Below are 22,763 nucleotides of genomic sequence, written 5' to 3' on the forward strand. Positions count from 1 at the left end.
GTGTTCACTTGGCCCAACTCCTTTATTTTACAGATGCAGACTTTAAGACTCTGAGCCCTTAGTTAACTTCCCCAAGATCACACAAATAGCTGGCTGGGATTGGAAACCAGCTCCTTGGATCCAAATCTGTCATACTTCCTATTGCATGCGCTGCACGTGCCTTCATGTCCTCATCCAAATTCTACCTCTCCTCAAGATGCATATGTAACTACAAAACTTCACGATTAGAGTCCACATTGCTTCCCGTTGTATCCAAACTCCCATGCTACTCCCCTGTATCTCTATTGCTGTGACACTTTTTTACACATTATTTTAGTACTTTATATTTGTGTATCTTCACCCCATCCTATTCCCACGAGTGCAAGCTAACTTCTATTGTACTTTGCAGCACAGTGATAATAGGACACAATTCCAGTTAAATTGGATTGAACCCTAGGTGGTCCAAGAATCACTGTTGGAGCAAGAGTGCCAGACAAGCCCTTGCGCCTCATCTTGTCAGAGATAGCGAAAGCCGAACTTAAACAATGGCGAGACTTTTTATCCAGGATTTAACATTGAAGCCAGGAACCGCCTTGTATAGGGTGTGCTATGGTGAGTCTAAACTTCAGAAACCCTTCTGTCCTGGCCGGAGCCTTCCGCATCCTAGCTCCACTACCCCCGCCCCCGTCACGTCCCCGGAGCCTGTTGTGCCCCTGAAGGAAGGAAGCCAGGCTGCGAGGGCGGGCAGGGAAACGCGAGAGGAAGCTGTGTGCACACCCTCTCAGGCAACACCGGTTTATCTTCCTGCCACCTCACCTTGCCCAACGGCCCGGTGCTCCCTAGGCTGAGGTCGCTGTACCGGTCGGGGCACCTCCCGGGGGGCTCGGAGAGAATGTGGCCTTGACCCTGGGTGGGCAGCCTCCGAGCGGAGCCGGAACAGCCGCAGCCAAGCCGGGTATCGGGGTGCCACTGCCTTCGCCCAGGACCCGCAGGGCGGGGACGGATCTTTGCGTGCCCAGGTGAGTGCAGGTGTGGCCGGAAGGTAGCCGGGAAGGGGTAGGCACTTGGGGGACTCAGCTGCCGAACCTTCTCTGCTACCCTTCACCCTCTCCTCCCCGTGGGGTGTGTGGGGGAGTGGAGATCGCCCAGCACAGGTGGAGGCCCCTAGGGAAGTGAGGCCGCGAGGAGAGGAGAGAGGGAGCCCAGGAAACTGGGCTGTTGGACTGGAAAGAAGTGAAGGTGCGGTCTCCTCCCCCACACCAGTTTCCCAAGTTAAAGGAAACTCCAGTGGTCTGGTCCTCAATGAGAACGTGGGGGAGGAACCCGCTTTTTTAAATTTGTCAAACTTAGGAAACTTAGGTGGTTCCGATGAATAGGTAGCGCTGCTTCTGACGGCCCCTGCGAGCCCTGGGGAGGCTGTTTTGCTAAGTGCCAAAGTTGAGCTGGTAACTGCGTGCTTCTCCCCCAGAAGTGGCCAGGTAGCAGGAATTTTCTTTTTCCTTTCTATTTACCTCGTTATCATTGGATGGATATCACTCTCATGAATACAATCACAGCGGCTCCCTATAGCCCATAAAATGAAATAGAAGTTGTTCCCCAGCTCATCATGTCATCTCCAGCCCCCAAGTGCATACTGGCAAGTTGTCTGTCCTCTGTTCCAGGAATGCGCTCCCCTACCCCGCCCCACCTCGCCTTTTCAGAATCTTCCTTCAAAGCACCATTTCCTCCACAAAGCCTTCACTAATTGCAGCACAAAATGTTTTTCCCAGAAATTTTTTTTAGAGTCCTTTTGATCTTCTGCTCTCCCCATCACACTCAGCCTCAATAGCTTTACATATACTTAAATATTGTTTGCATATGGTATCTTCCCCTAGAAGAATGTTACTTTGAGTGAGAGACAGTATCATGTTTCTTTATATCTCCATTGCCTCGCACACAGTAGGCACTATATTTGTTGAACTGGTATTTCTTTTCATGCAGAAGTATCTTTAAATAGTTTTCAAAGTATGCATGTGAAATCCCCTTCATCCCCGAATTTCTGGAAAATTTTGGTAAGGATGATACAGTATAGCATAGTGTCACAGTTGCAGATATGAAATGTTGGTGTAATTATAGAAACAATTTTATACATGTAACCAGTTTAATCATTTGGTTAGACATCTCCTGACACCATAAATATGTCAAAATTTCTGTGCTCTAAAACAGACCTGCACAACTTGGCAGTAGGTAGGGGCTAAAATTAAAAGAGGCTAAATTTCTTCAGGCTGCAGATAGGTTATACTAGAGACAGACTGACTATGGTTGGTCACCACAGATCATGTGACAAACAGGAGCGTGGGAAGTGGCAACCCTACATTTTTCACAGGCCACATGAAATCTTTTGGCAGGCCACAAGTGGCTTGGTTGTATGTTGTTCAAGCCTGGTCTAAAAGATAAGTTATTTCCTTGTTTTGTAAGATCCATAAAAAGGTGAAAAATAACTTAAGTACTACTACAATCTTGTGAGCCCAGAGCATCTTGTGCCTTGAATCATAGTTGATTCTGTCAAATATTAAGTGCCTGTTGTATGCCTAGGCACTGAGGGAAATACAATATTTAGTTAAGAAGTAGTCCCTGTTCTAGTGAAGTTTACAGTTTAATATTAGAAGACTAATTCCTTAAAAGGAAATTATTACAGATCAACCATGTTGCAACAGGCAATTGTTACATAGCATTTCAAAGAAGTAGTTCAAGGCAAAGTTGTGAAGTTGGTTTTGGGTGTGTCTCTATGTCTTTCAGCATCCCTCTCTCTCTTTGGTACCTTCCGCCCCAACCTCCATGTACCAGTGCCCTCATTCTGCTCCAGATTTGTTTAGAACTCTCTATTGTGGCAGCTCTTACTTGAGACCTTTTGAGAGTTCCTTTCTCTTAATTTGGGTTACTTGTCCTCTATTGCATTCCATCAAACTTTGCTTTCTGTCACTCTTGCTAATCAATAAAAGTATTACCCTTTTAGTTCACATTTTTTGTTCATTTTTAACGAGGGCTTAGAGTATCTGCAAAGGAGTAAGTTAGAGATTCAAACAATTGGAAGGACTTTAGAAATCATCTAGTCCATGCCCTCCCCACCACCAATGACATCCAGACCTCTGCTTAAACATATTATTGCCTCATAAGGTTGTCCATTCCGTTTCTTAACGGCTCTGTTAAAAAGTTCCTTATTTTGAGCTGAACTATGCCTTCCCTATATCTTCTGTCATTCCAAGCACCATAACAGACACATGGGAGTTACTTTGAGGTACCTCTTAAATCACACAACTTAGTAGAGAGTGAAGGGCAGCATGCTGTCATGAATTAAGGCATAGTCTAGGAGTCAGCAGAACCTAGGTCCAGGTCCTGCCTCTGACCCAGCCTGGTTGTGTGACCCTGGACAAGTCCCTTGACCTCTCAGTACCCTGGGCAACTCTCTAAAACTGTTAAGTTGCAGAACAGATGCAGGTCTGCATTTGTTGAATGCATGAATGAATGAATGAAAAAGCATTTAATAATAGGTGACCTTATGCCAAGTAGCATCCTAAATACTGGCCATACAAGTGAAGACATTTTCCACTTACATTTTAATAGGGGAGACAATGCACTTTGGTCTGGAAAGTTACAGGGATAGGGAGTGGGGTTATAGGCCAAAAAATTGATATGTCCATTCCAGGAATGGTAGTGTGGATTTCGTTACTGTTCCCAGAGCTAGAGGTGGAAATCAGAACAGGAGACTACTGGCAAGAAGGAAGGGGAGGGAGCAGAGCATGAAGATAGATGGAATGCTGGTCTGGGCTGGTTGGTTTCTGGACCTAATTGTCAAGGTTGCAAAAAGGTTCTCAAGGAGCTAACTGAGGAGTAGTGAATAACAGGAAGCACGACTGGCATCTGCCTGAAATCATGGGCAAGAGAGTTTCTTCACCGAGAGTTCCTTATCCCAATGGAATTATAAGGGTTTTTTGGGGTGGGGGAGGGCGGTAAGGAGTGTCATGTGAGTAGGGCCAGCACTGAACATGGATTTGTATATATAATTACTTCTGAGCTTATACAAATATGTCCCACTTATATAACTTCCCTTTCATAATGGTGATGGCAGATGGCCACAGGAGCCTTTCCTTCCCACTGCCATTCTTGGTGTGCCTTCTGCTATCTTTTTCCCTCTTGCCCCTTCAGCAGCTATGACAAAGACACGCATGTGCAGCTATGCTGGAGCCAGCTCATACTGCTGTTGAGAGCTGTTAAATTTTCATTGGTAAAGGCTGTAAACCAGTGTTTAAGTGTTTCGTTAATTGTCTGAACTTGAGAAAGTGGTGGAGAAAATGTTAATAATACAGATTAAATCTAAAAGTGTGTCCAGCTTACATTTTTTCCCAGAGAACTAATTGTTAAACATTTACCAGCACACTCTTGCAACATCTTCATCTAGGCTCTATTTCTCCCTTCACCCCCAGAGCTGATCCAGACTGGGTCCTTTTGCCATAGGTCTGGAGGTGAGGACGGAGAGATTTGATCCAATGGCTAAACTTTGATTCCCTACCCAGGGGCCATGTCTTGCTTTTGACCCTAAGTCTACTGCCTTCTCCCAGAGATTCCATACATACTCCTTCCCTACCCAATGGTTTCCCTATATGTAAAAGAAAGATATAATACCTACCCTAAGGCTTGCTGTGAAGATCAAATGAGATAATATACATAAAGTTTTTAAAACTTAAAAGTTTTATATAAAGTTCACATTTATATAGATGCTAGCTATTATTATTAGTATTGTTTATAATAAAGGGTATGTACCCCATCTCCAATGTGCTTCATGTAAAAAAGGATTTACCTTTAACAGGATCAACAGTCATGTTGAAAGTACATTAATCAGAAGTTAGTGTTTATGTTCTTAAAAAGACAAAGCAAGTGGTACAAAATGGAGATTTTGGTTTCATAGAAAATCTTCCCTTTGTGTAATGCTATATGTATGGAAATGCATTTTTTTTTTGGTGGTTAAGTTCAGAACAAAAAAAGATTTGAAAAAAATTTAAACCTATTCAGAATACCAAATTTAATAAACTATTCCACTCCTCTGCCTCCAGGAAAAGCTATATTTTTTGACTTTATGCCTGATGAGGCCTTTTATCTCTCATCTCCATGAACTGCTCTTAACAAGCATTTATTCCTTGAGACAGCAAAACACAGTTTGACAACTGAAACTAAGTGTCTCCACTGATCAATGAGATTTTCTAAGTTGACTTTGATAGAAGTTAGTGCTTATGGATAGAAATAATATTGAATTGGATTCTTGATTTTTTTTTGGAGGAGGGAGGGCAGGGCAATTGGGGTTAAGTGACTTGTCCAAGGTCACACAGCTAGAAAGTATGTCAAGTATCTGAGGCCGGATTTGAATTCAGGTACTCCTGACTCCAGGGCTGGTGCTCTACTCACTGCACCACCTAGCTACCCCTGAATTGGATTCGTTATGAGTAGCAAATTCCAAAAAAAAAGAGGTTGATGTTCTATTAAGTGTTCTCAATCAAAGAAGTATTTAAAAAGAAAATGTTCTTTCACTTATATTCATATTTTCCTTTTTAAGTACTTTATTGTTGCTCTGTTCTCACTTTTTACTTCACTATCATTTCCCAATAATACTCTCTCACTCAATAGAGTCCTCCTTAGTAACAGATTGTTGTTGTTCAGTCATTTCAGTTGTGTCCCATTTGGGGTTTTCTTGGCAAAGGTCCTGGAATGGTTTGCCATTTCCTTCTCCAGCTCATTTTACAGATGAGGAAACTGAGGCAAAAAAGTTAAGTGATTTGCCCAGGGTCACACAGGTAGTAAGTATCTGAAACCAGATTTGAACTCAGAGAGATGAGTCTTCCTGATTCCAGTCCTCAACTCTTATCTACTGTGCCACTTAGCTGCCCTGTAACAGACACATACTGTTAAAGTACAAAACCAGTCAGAACATCAGACTTGTCTGAAAATAAGTACCTCATTCCGCACTTGTTATGTGCCTCCTCTCTGCTGAGAGGCAGGAGCCATGTTTCACCAATAGGATAACTCTCCAGTTCTACTATATGTGATGTCATGTCTTACTTCATGCTTCAGGGATCCATGACTTCATCAGTGTGAGAAATCTTTCCGTAGATGTACATCACAACTCCACCAGGCTTGAGTGTGGACCATTTGGTGAATTGCTGTGACCAGAATAATTCACTTCCTTTTAGGGAATCTTCCAGTGATGAACCTCCCTGAACTTTGCCTAGGCTGGTGCTCAGAAAGTGCATTCTAACCTTGGTAGGCCCTGCTAGTACTTATACTTCCCTTGCATAAAATTCTAGCACCCAGGCTCAGCCAAATATAACTATTTTAAATATACATATTTATTTTTCATTGCAGAATGTCTGAGTTAAGAAGAATCTCAGATAGTATTAATGAAAACCAACTTCTCTGCAAGATTTATAAAAACATCTCTCATAAGAAAACACCTTAAATTTTAAATTTATCTTTTTTGTTGCTAAATTATATAGTAATTTGAGTTAAAATATGGTAATTCCTTAGCATGTACTAGTTCACTTAATATTTTAGTTATATTCATTCAATACATTAAAATAACTTTAAACTTGCACACAACTTTATCACATCCTTAGAACTTTCACTTATGTCACTTCATTTGATTATCACCACATGTCTGTGAGGGAGATGGGGCAGATTTTATTAACCCTATTTGAGAAAGACATTGATGTTCCGGTAGAATAGCATACCTAGAAGTAGAACCTAAGTGTTCTGAATCTGAAACAAGAGCTCTTCCTTCTAAAGAACATCAAGCAGGCTTTTGTGAGGATCACAGAAGAGAAAGTGAACAAGTTCAAATAAGAAGTTTTTTGAACAAACAAAATCAATGCAGCTAAAATTAGAAAGGGAAAGGTAATTGGGAGGGAGATAGTGCTTACCCAACCCAAATCGCCTTGTGTATATAATAATATGTACATGTAACATTCTCCACCAACAAAATATAAGCTTCTTCAGAGTCTGTAATTTATTTTTATCTTTGTATCTCTAGGTTGGGCCCGGCACATAGTAGATGCTCAAACGCTTGTTGGTTAGTTGGTGTGTGATGTGTCTTTATAACAAAAGGGAAAGGAACAAGCACTGTACCGAGTGCTTACAAATATTATCTCATTGGATACTTACAACAACCCTAGGAGGTAGGTGCTGTTATTATTCCCATTTTGTAGTTGAGGAAACTGGGGCAGACAGAGTTTAGGTGACTTGTTTAGGGTCAGAAAGCTAGGAAGCATCTTAGGCCACATTTGAACTTAAGTCTCCCTTTCCTTAGGCCCAACACTCTATCCACTGAGCCACCTAGCTTGCTTGAATAAAGTTGCATAAGGGGGAAAGTAGGTGATGATGGGATTAACAAATAATTGTGACTTTTTGTTTAAGTTAAATACATTCAGTGAATACCTGTTCTGGTATTCAATGTTGAGGATTTTTTAAGTTGTCTGAGAGCTATATTCTGTTGCCCATCTAAGAAAACTTACAGTTGTTCCTGTTCGTGGGATTATGTTTCATATTCTCATTATATGAAAATGAAGTATAATATTGTAATATGTTATTCAATTTAACTCATATTAGGCTTGTTAAATGCTAAGCACAATTCAGTTTCATTAGTGTTTTTGGTTCTTGACAATGTGACACACCAAGTTTTTAAACAATGCGTAATTCATATATGGTGCTGGTTTTAATGAACTCCACCAAAACTCATGTTATAGCTAAACCACTGCAGCTGGTTTTTATATTACTAGTTATTATTTTGACCTCAATGAAATAATATATGTAAAAGTGTTTTGTAAACATAAAGCTATAATCAGAGAAAAAGATTATTTGTCCAATAATGTGGGAAAATCCCAACTTACAAAGAGGTTATGTTCCAATAAAAAAAATGAAACTGAATGCTGTATAATTATAATAACCAAGGTTGGTCCCAGAAATGAGAGAATCTCCTTTCCTTCACTCAAGAGGTGGGAGATTATGGGAATGTTTCATGTACTATTAGATATGGTCAATGTGATGATTTTGCTGACTTTTTTTTCTTTAAAAAAAATCTTACAAGGAAAGGCTTGCCAGATATGGAGGGAGAGAGGACATGTTCATAAATTAATGTAATGGGAAAATATAAATTTTTTAAGAGACTGAAAATAATAAATATCAATAAAACACTAATTTAAAATTTTAAAAAAGTTGTTTTCCAGAAGTAGTAAATTATTTGGATCTCAGAATATATTTTCCCTTTGAAATAATGCCATAAATAACCAAACAAGAATCTTTCTAACATATAATTCAATTCAATTGTGCACAGCACCATGGTAGGCACAGGGAATACAAAGTAAAAGAAACAATTCCTGTGCTCAAGGAGTTTACCTTCTGCTGAGGATGATTTTTGTTTGTCCTTCATTCTTTTTTTTTTTAAGATTAATTTATTTTTAGTTTTCAGTATTCATTTCCACAAGATTTTGAGTTACAAATTTTCTCTCCATCTCTTTCATCCCCCACCCCAAGATGGCATGTATTCTGATTGCCCCTTTCCCCAGTCTGCCCTCCCTTCTATCACCCTATACTCCTCCCCACCCTTATCCCCTTTCCCCTAACTTTCTTGTAGGGCAAGATAGATTTCTATACCCCATTGCTTGTATATCTTATATTTCCCAGTTGCATGTAAAAACAGTTTTTAACATTTGTTTTTAGAACTTTGAGTTCCAAATTCTCTCCCTTCTTCTCTCTCTCCCCCTCCCACCCCCCCACCTCCCCCACCTTGACAAGGCAAGCAATTCAATATAGGTTATATATGTATTGTTATGCAAAACACTTACATAATAGTCATGTTGTGAAAGACTAGCCATATTTTCCTCCATCCTATCCTATCCCCCATTTATTCAATTTTCTCCTTTGGTTTGTCTTTCATTTTTGAAGAGGATCATGACATCAGAAAGGTAATGCCATCCATAACTTGCAAGTGAATTGGATTTAAGTGAGGGAGGATTGTGCAAAGTCACCAGCCTTACTTTCTCTTCCAGAGCCATCTAGGTCCAGTGGCCAGATATAGATCAGGATGATTGGAGATGGCCCCTTCTAAGGATGATACAGGATAATACAAACTATATATAAGATAATTTTAAGAGGGAGAAAGTGCTAAAAAGTGCAGAGATCAAGAAAAGCTTCCTTAAGGAGCTAGCACTTGAGCTGTGCAGAAGAACACAATCTGGGTGTGATAGGTATCCTACACGATTGAGGTGAGGAGAGCCATGAGATGGAATGTCATGAATGGAAAACAACTAGCAGGCAAGTCTGGAACAAGAAAGTGGAGAAAGGGAAGAAGTAAGGTATAGAGGTATATAGGGATTTGAATGCCAAAGGAGCATTTTGTCTTTGCTCCTGGAGGCACTAGGAAATCACTGGTGTTTATTGATTAGGGTGGGGTGAGTTGACATGACTGGATCTGTGCTTTAATAAAATCACTTTAGTGACTGAATGGAAGGTGGATTGGGGTGGGGGAGAGACTTGAAGCTGGCAGATCCATTGTTAATGCTGTTGTTCACTGTGTCCAATTCTATGGACCATACCTGGAAAAGTATGTTGGAGGTATATTGTGGCAAACTTTTTTTTTTTGTGAGGGAGGAAGGCAGGGCAATTTGGATTAAGTGACTTGCCCAAAGTCACACAGCTGGTAAGTGTGTCAAGTATCTGAGGCCGCATTTGAACTCAGGTCCTCCTGACTCCAGGGCTGCTGCTCTACTCACTGCACCACCTAGCTGTGCCCTAGTGTGGCAAACTTTAAATGCCAGATTTGAGTTTATATTTTATCCTAGAAGCAACGTAGGGGCCTTTTATTTTTTTTTAAGTAAGCAGAGGGAGAGAGTGGCATTGTTGGATCTGCTTTTTATAAAAATCAATTTGGCATTTACATGAAGGATGGATTGAAGAGGGAAGAGACTGAAATCAAAATAGGGAGACGAATCAGGAAGTTATTGTGATAGTCCAGGTGAGACATTATGAGGTTTTGAACTAGGATAAAAGCTCTAAATGGAGAAAAATGCAAGAGATGTGGATGTAGCATCGACAGGACTTGGCAATTGATGGGAAACAGGGCTTGAGAGTGAAGGAAGAATCAAAAATACTCCTACAGGAGTGATCTTTATATCCTACAGGATGCTAGCAACCTAAATGTAGAATTTGGGATTGGATAGGGTTGGGGAAGGAAGGGAATTTAAGAGTTCTGTTTTAGATAAATTGAATTTGAGTTGTCTAAGGCCCATTCAAAATGGAACTGAAATGCTGTGCAGATATCTCTATTATTTTCAAAGGCCATGCTAATAAAGCATGAATTCAATCAATCAATCAATCAACATTTGTAAAATACCTACTAACCCCTGGGGACAAAAGAGGCCAAAGATAGTCCCTGCCCACTGTATCAGGAGGGCCGAGTTTATAATCTCAAAGAAGATCATAAACATGTCTGAAAGGTTCGGAATCGCCGGATAGAAGAAACTCTCAAAGTAGAAGGCAGAAGAATCAAAACATTTATTTAGGCTCCACAGTAACCAACCCATGAACCAGAAGCCCCATTTTGATATGTTGGTCATAATCTTCCAGGCCCAATAGGTACGCCTTGAAAGAGTAACCAGGAGGCTACAGAGAAACATGATTGCGTAAAGCAAAATCATGTTTCCCCCTTGATGGTAATAAGATTACCCACTGGACTGAAGTCTTTGTTCAGCTTCCTCCCGTAGATCAGCTCTGCTGCTGGCAGCTCCTGCCTCAGCTGTGTCTGTTTCTGAAACTGAAGCTGCAACTGAAACTGACGATGTAACGGTCGTAACTGCCTCTGTAACGGTCGTTGTAACTGCCTCTGGCTCCAACCGGAAAAGGAAAGAGAGGAAGAATCTTCAAGCTGTCCTCTCCCCTCTTATAGGGTTTCTGACATCATCAAGCTCCGCCCAAATGACCAGGGCCGATTGGTTCCTGAGTTGGCTCCTCCCCCTAGGGTAGACCAGGTTCTGGAGCTAACACCTCCCCTCAGCCAGCCCCATGACTCCCCACACAGGAAGCCGTCTGCCTCCCGGCATGCTCCCCGGGCCTCCTGCCCCGGAAGAGCAAGCCACAGTGTCCAGAGGCTCAATGAGGCAAGCTGAGCCATTCAAAGAAAACAAAAGCCATTATGGCTACACCCACAAGGAGCTCACAGTCCAGTGGAGGAGACAAAATGCAAACAAATATGTACAAAGTAAACCATATACAGAATAAATAGGAAATAATTAACAGAAAGGAGGCACTGGAAATAAAAGCAGTTGGGGAAGGCACAGAATGTATAATGTGGGATTTTTGTTGTCTAATCCTTGGGCAAAGATACTGGAGTGGTCTGCCATTTTCTTCTCCAAGCTCATTTTTTACAGATGGAGAAACTGAGGCAAACATCATTAAATGGCTCATCCAGGCTTACACAGCCAATAAGTGTCTGAGGTGGGATTTGAACTCAGGTCTTCCTGTCTCTAGGACTGGTACTCTATCCACTGAGCCACCTAGCTGCCCTTGACAATCACCAACAACAAGGCAAGACTTCCTGTAGAATGTGAGATTTTAGGGAGGTCAGTAGTCTGAGCAGAGGAGGATGTTAGAGGCATGGGGTGACAACCAGAGAAAATGCCAAAAGCCAAGAGATGGAGTGCCTCCTTTGCAGAACAGCCAGAAGGCCAGTGTTAGTGGATTAGAGTATGTGTCAGGGAGTAAGGTGTGAGAAGACTGGAAAGGTAGGAAGGAGCTAGGTTATGAAAGGCTTTCCTAAAGGCAATAGGAACCCAATGGAGTTTATTAAGTAGAGGGTTAGGGTAACATGATTGGGCCCATGCTTTAGGAAAATCACTTTAGTGACTGAATGAAGGGTGGATTGGGGTGGGAAGAGACTTGAGAGTGGCAGATACACCTGCAGGCTATTTCAGTAGTCCAGACATGAGGCAACGAGGGCCTGAACTAGAGGGGTGGCATTGTCAGAGGAGAGAAGGGGGCATATTGGAGAGATGTTGTTCAGTCATTTCAGTAGTGTCTGACTGTTTGTGACCCTATTTGGGGTTTTCTTGGCAGAAATACTGGAACAGTTTGCCATTTCCTCCTCCGGCTCATTTTATAGATGAGGAAACTGAGGCAAAGTGTTAAGTGAGGGATAATGAGTAGTCCAGGACGACTCATGGGTTGTGTTCTTTTCTCCTTCCTCTCTAAACCCTATGCAATTAGCCTTATCAACAACTGAAACTTCCCTTTCCAAAGCTACCAAAACTAATGACTTTTCCTCAATCGTTATCTTTCTTGATCTCTCCCTAGCATTGCTGATCAGCTCCTGAATACTCCTTTACTTCCAGGTTTTTTTTGACACTGTTTTCTCCTGAACTAATTAGTTGTGGGTATGCCTTAAAGCTAGGCTTATCAGCAATCTTGATTTCAATTGTCATATTTATGCAGATGATGGGCGGTGGTGGATAGAGTGGCAGGCCGCCCTGGAGTCAGCAAGATTTGTCTTCCTGAGTTCAAATCCAATCTGGCCCCAGATACTTCCTAGCTGTGTGAGCCCGGGCAAGTCTCTTAATGCTGTTTGCCTCAGTTTCCTCATTTGTAAAAATGAGCTGCAGAAGGAAATGGCAAACCGCTCCAGTGTCTTTGCCATGAAAACCCCAAATGGGGTCATGAAGAATAGGACACGACTGAAAAATGACTGAACAACAGTGGAATACGGATCATGATTCCAGCCCTATCCTCTCTCCTCAGCAACAGTCACTTACAAAGCTTATTTCCCCTCCGAACCTTCCTTATTTCAGCTGAGGGCACTACCATGCTCCCAGTTACACAGGTTCACAACCTCGGTGTCATCCTCGACTCCTCTTGTCTCCCCACGTACCTAATCCATAGCTAAATTCTGTCACTTCTGCTTTCACCGCATCTTTCATATTCCTACCATATTCTCTTCTCAAGCAGCCACCCCTCACAGGCCTTCATTACATCTCCAATGAGCTTTTGCCATAGCCTTCTAAATGGGCTCCCTGCCTAGAGTCTCCTCCCAATAGAATCCGTCCTCCACTCACTCAGCTGCCTGGCTGATTTTTCTAAAGCCCAGTTCTCACTATGTCACCCCTTCTGCTCTAGAATTATATAAACTCTTTTGTTTCTCACTGAAAGATCTTTATAACCTGGCCACTTTCTAGGGTTCTTCCTTCTTTACTTTCCTCCACAAGCTGGATGATCCATCTACACTGGCCCAGTTGCACTGCCTGGAATACCATATTTCATCTCACATCTCTTCTCACTGGCTGTGCCTCATGCCTGGGATACTCCACCCCCTCACCTCTACCTCTTGGTTTTCCTGGCTTCCTTCCAGACTTAACTCGAATCCCCTCTTCTAATAAAGGCTTTTTCTGATCCCCGCCGGCTGCTAATGCCTTCCACCTACTCTGTATATACCTGATATGTACCTAGTTATTTACATGATGTCTTCCCCATTAGAATGTAAGCTCCTTGAGGGCAGGGACTGTTTTTGCTTTTCTTTGTAACCCCAGCATTTAACACAGTGCCTGCCTGGCACACAGTAGGTGGTTAATAAATGTGGCTGACTGAATAAGCAACTTATGACCAAAAATAGGCCCCCACCCAAACCCTAATGAACATTGAACTCCATTTACATTTACATCACTTTAAGCTCTTCATCATCTTTGTTAATATAATTCTTAAGCTTTCTTTCTTTTGTTTGGTTGGTTTTTTTTGGCAGGGCAATTGGGGTTAAGTGACTTGCCCAATGTCACACAATGTGTCATGTGTCAAGTGTCTAAGGTCACTTTTGAACTCAGGTCCTCCTGACTCTAGGGCCGGTCCTCTACTCACTGCGCCACCTAGCTGCCCCCTTGTTAATATAATTCTTAACAAGGTCTAATTGGGCTCTATATACAAAGACAGCACAATAAAATTGAAAGCACTAGATTTGACATTTGGGTAAATTCAGCTTTGTGCTCTACTGCTTATTAGCTTTCTAATCCTGATCAAGTCATTTTGATTCTTTTGGCATTGCCTTCCTCATCTCTAAGATCAGTGTGTTGGACCAGCTGATCATAGGATTATAGGTGCAGAATCAGAGGGGCCTACTCCAAACCCTTCATTTTACAGGTGAGGAAATGGAGGTCCAGGTTAAGTGACTTGCTTCAGGTCACAAGGAGTATGCATTGGATCGGTGGGATTTGGACTCAGACTTCTCTAATTGCAGAGTCATTGTTCCTTTTGAGGTACCCCAGTGCCCTAAGGCCCCCTTCTAGTTCTAGAGCCTGTGATTTTATTTCTTGCTTTTTTTCACTTAAAGTTATTTCATTAGTATCGTGGCCTAGTGTATCAGAGAGCCAACTTTTAAGTCAGGAAGATCTGGGTTCATACACATATGTGTGTCTCAGAGACAAAAGGCTGTGGGACCCTGAGCAAGTCTCTGAGACAATAAGTTGCAGAATAGTAGATTTTCTGTATTGGTAGAGGTGTATTTCTATACTGGCAATAGCCTACACCAATGAAATCATGCTTCTGGCCAAATAAATATCATAGAAACATCTTTATGTTAATCTATGCAGTTGTTCTTTTGAATAACTATGAAGCATTTCCTCAAGCTAACGGATAGTTGTTTGATTAGCAAGTGGTTTGGTTCTCAGAGTGTAGGTTGGGGACCCATGGTGATCCCCTGGATGGTTTCAGGGGATACATGAGATCAAAACTGTTTTCCTAATGATGCTACGATATTTTGTTTTTAATAAGGTAGATGTTGTATAATTGTTTTCAGTTGTGTCCAACTCTTTGTGACCCCATTTGGGGTTTTCTTGGCAAAGATATTGGAGTGGTTTGCCATTTCCTTCTCCAGTTCATTTTACAGATGAGGTGTACCAGCAGTGGCATGAATATACAATGAAGTAATGGACACAAAAAGACAAAGACATGGGGCTAGGCGAGTCGTATAGTCATGCTATAGACTGATTTTAATGGAGTTACTGACAGTATTTTATACAGGTTAATTGCTGAGTCATCCAGACTTCAAAGAAGAGTACGATAAAGCATTGGTTAAGTTTTTTATCTCCTTGTTCCTAGGAGTGAGACACTATTTTTACTCAAGGCTAACCAAATTGAAACATTTATGTTCTCTCGCATATAGATAATCAGGCTGAAACATTTGTCATCTCCCATGTGGGTAATCAGCCACAAAGGCGGGTTTTCTTTGCCAGATCTTCTTGTTCTAAAACTGGCCTTGCTGTGCATAGGCCCCTTTTCAATTGACCCTGCCTTGCAGAGGTCTAAGAGGCCTAAACAGGATATAGCTGGCTCCCCATATGAGGAAATGGAGACAAACAGGATGGTGACTTGCTTAGGGTCACCAGACCCTAAGGCCAGACGCTCTCCAGGCCTGATGGCTCCACTGTGCTACCTCGCTGTTCTTGTAAAAAGGTAAATGTTGATTAAATATAGCACACATAAATAAAAACTCTTATTAGAGGGGGGAGGGGAGAGCGAGAGTCCTGAATAATTTTTCTGAGGGTTCTCAGACCAAAAAGTACTAAAAACTGCTGGATTAGCCGTTATTCTTTTTATTATTTGTAAGCCTTATTTTTAAGTCAGTGACTCCAAGGGATAGCCGAACTCCTTACTTCCTGACGTATGTCTAGCTGTCATGGTACAAAAGATACTTAAGTTGAGGGTCAATGGCAGTAAAATTGTATTTTTTTGGAGGTCTGGTCAGCCAGTTGTTGAGAGAGCAGAATATCTGAGAGAATCCACAAGATGCATTTTGTGTTCCCAGATTTTGTCATGATCTTGAGGTTGATCACCTAAATTGAATTCTGTTAACATCACACAAAATACTCATCTTGAAAAAAATACATTTTATTTTGGTGCCTTTTGTCTTTACATCATAGTGGTTTCCCACCCTCCCTTGTGACAAAGAAAAACAAGCCAAAACATCTGACACAGAAACCTTTTCTGACAGTGCATATTTATGCCCCCCTTAGGCCCCCTAGTAGTCTCCCACCTCTCTGCAGTGAGGGAGGAGGTATGTTTTATCATCTCTTCTTCAGGCCCTTCCTTCCTTGGGTTTTTCAGTTCTTCCAAGTTCATATTCCTTTTAGGGATCTTTTCATTTACATTGTTATAGTCATTATATGTTGTACTCTTGTGGCTTATCTTTTTAAGTGTATGCCAAAGTGATAGTTTTTTTTTAAATACCAATTTGTAATCAGGTTGTATATTTGGAAGCAGTATGGCACAATGGATTAGAGTAGATTTGGAATTGAGGCATGGGTTCAAATTCAGATTGTTACACACTGTGGGTATGTCTTTGGGGCAAATTGCTTCCGTTTTTTGGGTCTGTTTTCTCCTCAGTAAAATAGAGACAGTAACAAAAATACTTGCACTACCTGTCTTACACAGGGTTGTTGTGAGGAAGGAACTGTGTAAACTTTAAGTTCTATAGAGACATAAGTTGTTATGAAGAAAACCATGGAATATTTAAATGGCTGCTGTGAAGCAGCTGGTTTGAAATATAGCTACTGTCATCCAATTTTGCACAGGAGGAGGCTTAGAATTTTTGTTGCATTCTTTTTAACAATCAACCTTCAAAAGATGGGAGGCAACAGTACACAAGAGAATACTAAAGGGAAGTTTCATTCTCAGGGAATTTCTCTCATCAATTTTCCTTTACAAATAAGGACAAGTAGTAGTACCACAGAATACAGTGGGACCTTTCCCAGGATTGCAGGCTAGTTGTTACCCACTTTGGGGGTAAAAGGGGAACATCCCTGAGGATTTGTTTTGTTTTGGTTTTGGGGGGCAGTGGCAGCAGCAGTAGGAAGCTCCTGATGCTACTTCCAGAGCTCCAGCTGTGGTTGCTTCTGGCCTCAGACCCACCCGGTGGGAGGAATCAAGGGACAGATCAGAGCATGAGTGCAGGGAGCACTTTGCTGGCACAGAGGCAGGGTTCTCTTCCTTTGCCCTGCTTGGATCTGGGTCACGGTCCTGGTTTGTGGTTCTTGGGGGAGGAGGAGTGCTGGTGTGGCAGAACTTTCTGTGTAGAAGTAGCTCTGAAAACAGCAATGCAAAGCCCCTGAAGCTTGGGACAAAGCACTTGCCATTCTGAAGGCAGTCATATCTTGACAAAAATCTGAAGGGTCAAGTAGTTGCCTGGGAACATGAGCAAGCAGCAAAAGATTCAGACTATTATTAAATCTTTTTTTGGTGACAAAGAAGATTAAAACATACAGCCAGAAGAAATCAACAAAGTCAAAGAGCCCACATCAAAAGCATCCAAGAAAAATATGAACTGGTCTCAGGCCATGGAAGAGCTCAAAAAGGATTTGGAAAGGCAAGTAAGAGAAGTAGAGGAAAAATTGGGAAGAGAAATGAGAGTGATGTGAGAAAACCATGAAAAACAAGTCAATGACTTGCTAAAGGTGACCCAAAAAAATACTGAAGAAAATAACACCTTAAAGAACAGACTAACCCAAATGCCAAAAGAGCTCCAAAAAGCCAATGAGGAGAATAATGCCTTAAAAGGCAGAATTAGCCAAATGGAAAAGGAGGTCCAAAAGACCACTGAAGAAAATACTACCTTAAAAATTAGAGTGGAGCAAGTGGAAGCTAGTCACTTTAGGAGAAATCAAGAAATTATAAAATAGAACCAAAAGAATGAAAAAATGGAAGACAATGTGAAATATCTCATTGGAAAAACCACTGACCTGGAGAATAGATCCAGGAGAGATAACTTAAAAATTATTGGACTACCTGAAAGCCATGATTAAAAAAAATGCTTAGACATCATCTTTCAAGAAATTAGCAAGGAAAACTTCCCTGATATTCTAGAACCAGAGGGGAAAATATAAATTGAAAGAATCCACTGATCACCTCTTGAAAAAGATCCCAAAAAGAAAACTCCTAGGAATATTGTCACCAAATTCCAGAGTTCCCAGGTCAAGGAGAAAATATTGCAAGTGGCCAGAAAGAAACAATTTGAGTATTGTGGAAACAAAATCAGGATAACACAACATCTAGCAGCTTCTACATTAAGGGATCGAAGGGCTTGGAATATGATATTCTGGAGGTCAAAGGAGCTAGGATTAAATCCAAGAATCATCTACCCAGCAAAACTGAGTATAATATTCCAGGACAAAATATGGATTTTCAGTAAAATAGAGGACTTTCAAGCATTCTTGAAAAAGAAAAGACCAGAGCTGAATAGAAAATTTGACTTTCAAATACAAGAATCAAGAGAAGCATGAAAAGGTAAACAGGAAAGAGAAAGCATAAGGGACTTACTAAAGTTGAACTGTTTTGTTTGCATTTCTACATGCAAAGATGATATTTGTAACTCATGAAACCTTTCTAGTTGAAGGATATATATACATATATATATATATATATATAGACAAAGGGCACAGGGTGAGTTGAATATAAAGGGATGATACCTAAAATTAAATAAATAAAATTAAATAAATAAATACAATTAAGGGGTGAGAGAGAAATATATTGGGAGAAGGAGAAAGGGAGAGATAGATTATCTTACACAAAAGTGGCAAGAAAAAGCAGTTCATTGGAAGGGAAGAGGGGGCAGGTAAAAGGGAATGAGTGAATCTTGCTCTCATCAGACTTGACTTAAGGAGGGAATAACATACACACTCAATTGGGTATCTTACCCTATAGGAAAGTAGGGGGGAAGGGGACAAGAGAAGGGGATGATAGAAGGGAGGGCAGAGCTGGGGAGGAGGTAATAAAAAGCAAACACTTTTGAAAAGGGACAGGGTCAAGGGACAAAAATTGAATAAAGGGGTACAGGATAGGATAGAGAGAAATATAAATTAGTCTTTCACAACATGACTGTTATGGAAGTACTTTGCATAATAATATCTATGTTAAATTGCTTGCCTTCTCAAGGAGGGTGGGTAGGGAGGGAAGAAGGGAGAAAATTTGGAACTCAAAGTTCTAAAAACAAATGCTCAAAAAAGAAAGTTGTTTTTACATGCAACTGGGAAATAAGATATACAGGCAATGGGATATAGAAATCTATCTTGCCCTATAAGAAAGTAAGGGGAAAGGGGATAAGGGAGGGGGAATGGGGTGACAGAAGGGAGGGCAGACTGGAGAAGAGGGCAATCAGGATATATGCCATCTTGGGGTGGGGGGAGGGTAGAAATGGGGAGAAAATTTGTAACTCAAAATCTTGTGGAAATCAATGTTGAAAACTAAAAAATATTAAATAAAGAAATAAAGACAATGGGATTCTAAGATTCTTTCTCCATTGGTTTTAGTTGAAGGTAAGGAAGGGAGAACATAAAGACATTCAGTTTGTTGAGTATTTATTAAATGCTTACTGTGTCCAGGCACAGGGGATACAATAACTAAAAATTCTCCAAATGAGTCTTATCCCCAAAGAGCCTACATTCTTCTTATGATGAATACATAGAAGGGATAAAAGAGTAGAGAAAGGGCACAGTGAGTAGAGCATTGGCCCTGGAGTCAGGAGGACCTGAGTTCAAATACGGCCTCAGACACTTGACACATATACTAGCTGTGTGACCTCGGGCAAGTCACTTAACCCCAATTGCCCTGCCTTCCCCCCTGCAAAAACAAAACAAAACAAAAAAAAAACAGTAGAGAAAGGAGAAACCAGGACAGGGAGGAATTTGCTTGCTTCACGGTTTTGCCAAAGGCCAGCCATGGTCAAGGGTTGTCTTCATCATTTAAAACTGATTTTATTCCTAAAACTTTTCAAATTTTGTGAAGTGCTTAGACTTTTGTAGATAGTGTCAACTCAAAGGTTGGGTTTGTTGGCTATTCCAAATTCAAAGTAATCTGTGAATCCTCAACTCCTCAAGCTATAGCACGTAAGCTCCAATTGATGTATTTACCTTTTAATAGTCAGCCAGAGGACACAATTAGCTTTACTGAAATCGGTTGTATGAAGAATAGAAACAAAATATATCCCATAAACCTCTCCCACAAATATACCTGACATTAGAAAGGGTATGTGTATATATACATATATATATATATACATACAAGTCATAAGTAGTAAGATTCACACATTGGAGTCATTTATGGTCATGGCATATTGGAGGGACATTTCATATCACTAATATTCAGGGTCACTGTTGTCCTTGAACTGTTCCTGATTGTATTGGTCTCACAGACTCTGCTAGATTATTCCCCACTGGCTGCTGCTGAATACTGGTTGGCCATGGTTTCTGCTAGCCCAAGCTTCTGACACAACCGAAGTCTTCAGTGGTTCTGCAGTCCAAGTATGAGGCTGCATAGGAACCATATAGACTGGCTTTTTCTATCTCCAAGGAGCTGGATGTATCAAAGAATCCTCTCTCTAGAAGATACAGTGCTTGGAATTCTCAAAATTAGGAACTCTTAAACTTGGATTCTACCCATGAAGCAACCCTTAAAGTAGGTGCTGACCCTTCTGTGCTAGTAGGCTAGGTTATATCTAGGGATCATCCACACACAAGCTTGGGGTTGAGGAAGCCACAGTCTTGAATCAGCCAGCATATAAACACATATGTACTATGGCCATATGCTTTCTGCTATAAGATACCATTGCTCATGGTGGGAGAGAAGAATAAAAAAATTCCATTCTTCCTTGGTGCATTCTCCAATAAGTAAATAAAATTATCAATAGGCTTACTTGCTTAATGTTTTCTGAGAGGGTATAGTAGGAGGGGTCAAAATCTCTTTCAGCTGATAGAGCTTCAGAAATGGAAGCCACTTATATCTGTATGATACTTCACTTTCATTTTATAAGGATCTTCCTTCAAATAAAACAATATTGCCTATCAAATTTCTTTCCAACTGCTGAACAGCATTTAATATCAAGCTCTTTACTTGACACATACTGACACTTGTAAAAACATTTTTAATGGCGTCTTTAGGACTAGAATAAGTCATCTTTCTTTTTAACGTTGCACTTTCAAGAGCCCAGAAGGTAAAGACTGGATCTTATTTCTTAGTCTCTTTTCCTCCTAGCATCATACAAACAATATTGGCAGTAATTCAGAGTAATCAACTTCACAAAGTTGACACCATTACCACTGTCATCCAACAGTATCTGCTTTGTTTCCTCCACTGTTTTTGTCATCACTTAAGCAGGAGAGATTTCTTTTTTTCCCTCCCTCTCCCCCTCCCTCTCTCCTTCCCTTCCCCCTTCCCCCCTCCCTTCCCTCTCTCCCTTCTTCCGTCCTTCCTTCCTCCCTCTTTCTTTCTCTCTTTCCTCATGTATAGAAGATTCCCTTACTGTCATATCATAAAAACTTTGACTTCAATAGTTACTTTCAAAATTCCTCAGAACTATAGTGACTATGGTGGTGACTTCAACTATATCTCATCAGTTTGATGAGGGGAGCCATCCTCTGATCTACCTCCTTTAATGTAGCAGTAAACTATTTTATTTTATTATACCTTTCAAAACGAGTTAATGCTCTGTCTTGCTGGAAAGGGACTGGGTTGGTTGGTTTGTCTCATCAGTAGGATGTTGAATTCAGAGGAAACAATTACTCTCAAATTTTCAACAGTTTGGAATCAGAAGTGCTTAGAATTTTTATTTTTACATTTTAGTAATTAAAATCAGTATGGTGGTCATGTGATTTTAAAAGTTCCTTTGTTTGTAATGAAGTTTGTTGTTGGTATTTGTGCATTGATGGCATGTTCAGGTAGTTGTTTTTGACCTTTTCTATTAAATTTCTATTTCTATTAAATTCAAGTGTTATGACTGTTTCTCTTATCTTTAGATAAGTGTATTCCTCTATATGTTAAAAGCACATTTGACTAATGAGTGTGGTGATTGAATTGCCCCTGAAACTGGAGGAGGAAACCTTTGGAGGGGAAGATGACCTGACAGATGGAGATCTAGGAAATGGATTTGGCAGAAAACCTGGTGGTATTTATGAAACAGAAGATCCAAATGCATCTAATTCCAGAAAAGGATCCTTTCCTTCATCTCCAGAAAAGGGGGAAGAAAGCAGCAGTACCATTTTTCGTTATTTCAAGCATCATAAATCACATGGTACATTTTCCAAAAAGCATGGAGTTGCAATTTGTAAACGACAAAATAGTGCTGGTAAGAAAAAATTTCTCACTCTTTCCCCCTTCCTAATTCTGAATGATTACAGCAAATTAAAATCTTCCTAACACTTTGATTTGAGTACTTGGTTGTAACTTTAGAAATTCTCTTTTTCTGGCTACTTCATTGGATTCTTGGTATGAGCACTCACTGTTTTTCCCCTAGTTTGTTTGTTTTTTTGCTACCACAAAAGTGCTGCCTTACGTATTTTGGTATATATGGGACCTCTTCCTTGATATACTCATCAGCTTTCATTTGTTAAATGATCATTTTTATGCAGATGACTTACAAATTTATATCTCCATCCCTAATCTCCCTCCTAGTTACGGCCTTCCCCCGCTTAGCAACTGCCTCCTGGACATCTTCGCCTAGATGTCTAGTCGGGACCTAAAACTGAACAGGTCCCAAATGGAACTCATTCATTTGTTTTTGGTGTTGTTGTTCGGTTGTTTCCGACTCTTTGTGACACCATGGACCATAGCACACCAGGCCCTTTTATCCCCCACTGTCTGTCTCTTGAAGTCTGTCCAAATTCATGCTTATTGTTTCCATGACACCATCTATCCATCTCATCCTCTGCCATCCCCTTCTTCTTTTGCCTTCAATCTTTCCCAAC

At 40.8% G+C, this 22,763-nt stretch overlaps 1 protein-coding gene across 3 annotated transcripts in view; it reads left to right on the forward strand.

Moving 5' to 3' along the window:
* The first annotated feature begins 763 nt into the window (after positions 1 to 763).
* Positions 764 to 22,763, forward strand: part of CCDC125 (coiled-coil domain containing 125) — a 55,780-nt gene continuing 33,780 nt past the window's right edge. For 2 of the 3 annotated variants that reach the window (XM_036748013.1, XM_036748025.1), the window contains exons 1-2: positions 764 to 998; positions 21,816 to 22,144. In XM_036748013.1, coding sequence (XP_036603908.1) covers positions 21,856 to 22,144 — 289 coding nt within the window. In that variant the 5' untranslated portion in view covers positions 764 to 998; positions 21,816 to 21,855. Of the gene's footprint in view, positions 999 to 7,156; positions 7,182 to 21,815; positions 22,145 to 22,763 lie in introns of those variants that run through there. The other variant, XM_036748019.1, reaches the window with a different exon arrangement.

Source organism: Trichosurus vulpecula, chromosome 1 (genome assembly GCF_011100635.1).
Source record: "Trichosurus vulpecula isolate mTriVul1 chromosome 1, mTriVul1.pri, whole genome shotgun sequence".
Lineage (NCBI taxonomy): Eukaryota > Metazoa > Chordata > Mammalia > Diprotodontia > Phalangeridae > Trichosurus > Trichosurus vulpecula.